This window comes from Eurypyga helias, unplaced genomic scaffold (assembly GCF_000690775.1).
Source record: "Eurypyga helias isolate BGI_N326 unplaced genomic scaffold, ASM69077v1 scaffold12040, whole genome shotgun sequence".
NCBI classification, from domain to species: domain Eukaryota; kingdom Metazoa; phylum Chordata; class Aves; order Eurypygiformes; family Eurypygidae; genus Eurypyga; species Eurypyga helias.
Window position 1 is genome coordinate 117 of NW_010225087.1, and position 2,091 is coordinate 2,207.

Below are 2,091 nucleotides of genomic sequence, written 5' to 3' on the forward strand. Positions count from 1 at the left end.
TGCTTGAGCTGCACCACGTCCCTCTGTGCCTGTGCCAGCGCCATGACTGCCTACAGTGGACGGAAAGGCTTGTATGGTTACAGGTACCGTGTGACTCCTCCTTCAGAGCAGTTAACCAGAAGGGTAACCTGGTGACTCCACTGTCCATAACTTTCAAACCCCCTTGCTCCTTCCAAGCAGACACCTGTGTTGACACTGCCTTAGCCCAAGCAGATGAGCCTCAGGCTAGTAGATGGTGACCAGAAAAAAAAAAGGGCACTGGAGGGTTACAGTTGTACAGCAGTTCAGTCAAGCAGTTCTGGCCAGAAAAGTCCTAGGGCTCCAGCCTTCTTCTGATCTCATCAATGAGCTTTCGTCTTGGGACATCAACCTACAAAGCAAACAGAGAGGAGGAGGTAGCAGCACTGGAACACTGAGCAGAGCATGATTCAATCCAGCCCTAAGGACTTGCTGTGGATACCAACCGTTACAGTTGTACAGCAGTTCAGTCAAGCAGTTCTGGCCAGAAAAGTCCTAGGGCTCCAGCCTTCTTCTGATCTCATCAATGAGCTTTCGTCTTGGGACATCAACCTACAAAGCAAACAGAGAGGAGGAGGTAGCAGCACTGGAACACTGAGCAGAGCATGATTCAATCCAGCCCTAAGGACTTGCTGTGGATACCAACCCAGTTTGTACTGGTTTTCTGAATCAGTTACCCAACAGATCTGTGCTACAGCTTCCCAAAGGAACACCATCACTGAGGGAAAAGCCAGAGCCTTTCTGTAATCCCTTGATTTTGGAAGTACTTTTGAAACGTGGTGCAAAAAGGCACTCTCACCTCCTCTCTTGTTGCGACATCTCGCAGCTTGACGACGCCATCTGACAGCTCTTGCTCCCCTACAATGGCAGCGAGGGGGATCCCCATGTCCTCACAATACTGCAGCTGTTTCAGCAGTTTAGGATCCTTCTTGTAAAACATCTCTGCCTACGAGAGAGTGGGGAAGGCAAATCATTCATGCAAAGTTTGCTCTGATGGATCTTGGAACAAAACAGCCAGCACCAAAACACCACAGAAAACGGTCTCATTACTCCTGCAGCAAGCAGTTGCCTTTAGTGCTCTCAGCTGTTCTCAGCCTGCTGAGACAAGCCCACATCTTGAAGCCCTTGTGAGACAAGCCCAGATCTTGAAGAGACACAACTAGCGGAGTTGGTCTTGCTGTGCTACAGCTCCCTTCAGACCCTTCCTCCCTCAGCCATACCAGCCAAGCCCACACCTTTACCTTGATCCCTGCATCCCACAGCTCGGAGATTAGCTTCAGTCTTGCAGCAAGTAAGTGTTTCTGAGGTGTAGCCACCAGCACTTGTGTCTCTGTCATTCGAACTTTCTCCCCAGAAGCCTGCAGGGACAGACACGCTCATGGGAGTGACTGCCCCGGAGGGAATCTGCAACAGAAGCTCATCTCATCCCATCTTCAGACCTTAACTGTGCGCTCCCCCAAACAAGCGTACTTAAAAGCTAATCATCACCATTCAGTGAACATTACTGAGCAAGACTAACCTTCCAGAAGCAAAAACAGTGCACAGATTAAGACAGCCTGGGCAATTTTAATGAGCCCCCTAGAGAATCTGCATTCTGACACACTAATTCATTGTGTGCTGCTGTTCCCATGGGACTTTGGTCTTCCTTCTTCCCTCCCGGCTGGGACCTGGACAGCTTTCCAATGCCTCCTTTCTCCAGGTACAAACCCATTGCCTCAGCTTCACTTGTTACAATCACAAGTTCAGAACTAAATGCAGAGTGATGGGTTTCCCCTCAGGCTTTCTGAGGGTGCTCGTTACAGTGTGCCACAACTGTCAGCACATTCATAATTTCACAGTTCCCAGGACAGAAAACTTCACAGGCAGGAGACAGGAGCAAAGCGACAGGGGCACAAAGAACAGAGCCAGGACCAGAGCTTGAGGCCTGTCTCTGACACTTCCTCAGCAACTGCTACCCTGCCACTCCCTGAAAATCCTTTTCCTTCAAACACTGGAGCTGTAGAGCCCTGTAGCAGAAGCTAGACAGCTTCCCAGAGCCCTTCCCCATGCCAAACACTGCCTGCAGCACCTACC

The 2,091-nt window shown here is 50.3% G+C and overlaps 1 protein-coding gene across 1 annotated transcript; it reads right to left on the reverse strand.

Annotated features, from left to right (window-relative positions):
* Window positions 1-513: 513 nt before the first annotated feature.
* Window positions 514-1,376, reverse strand: LOC104506927 (histidine--tRNA ligase, cytoplasmic-like; the record flags this gene model as incomplete). The annotated part of the gene is made up of 3 exons (XM_010148060.1): window positions 514-570; window positions 818-964; window positions 1,260-1,376. Coding segments are annotated over 3 exons (321 nt in total), but the record flags the coding sequence as incomplete, so codon positions are not given.
* Window positions 1,377-2,091: the final 715 nt, after the last annotated feature.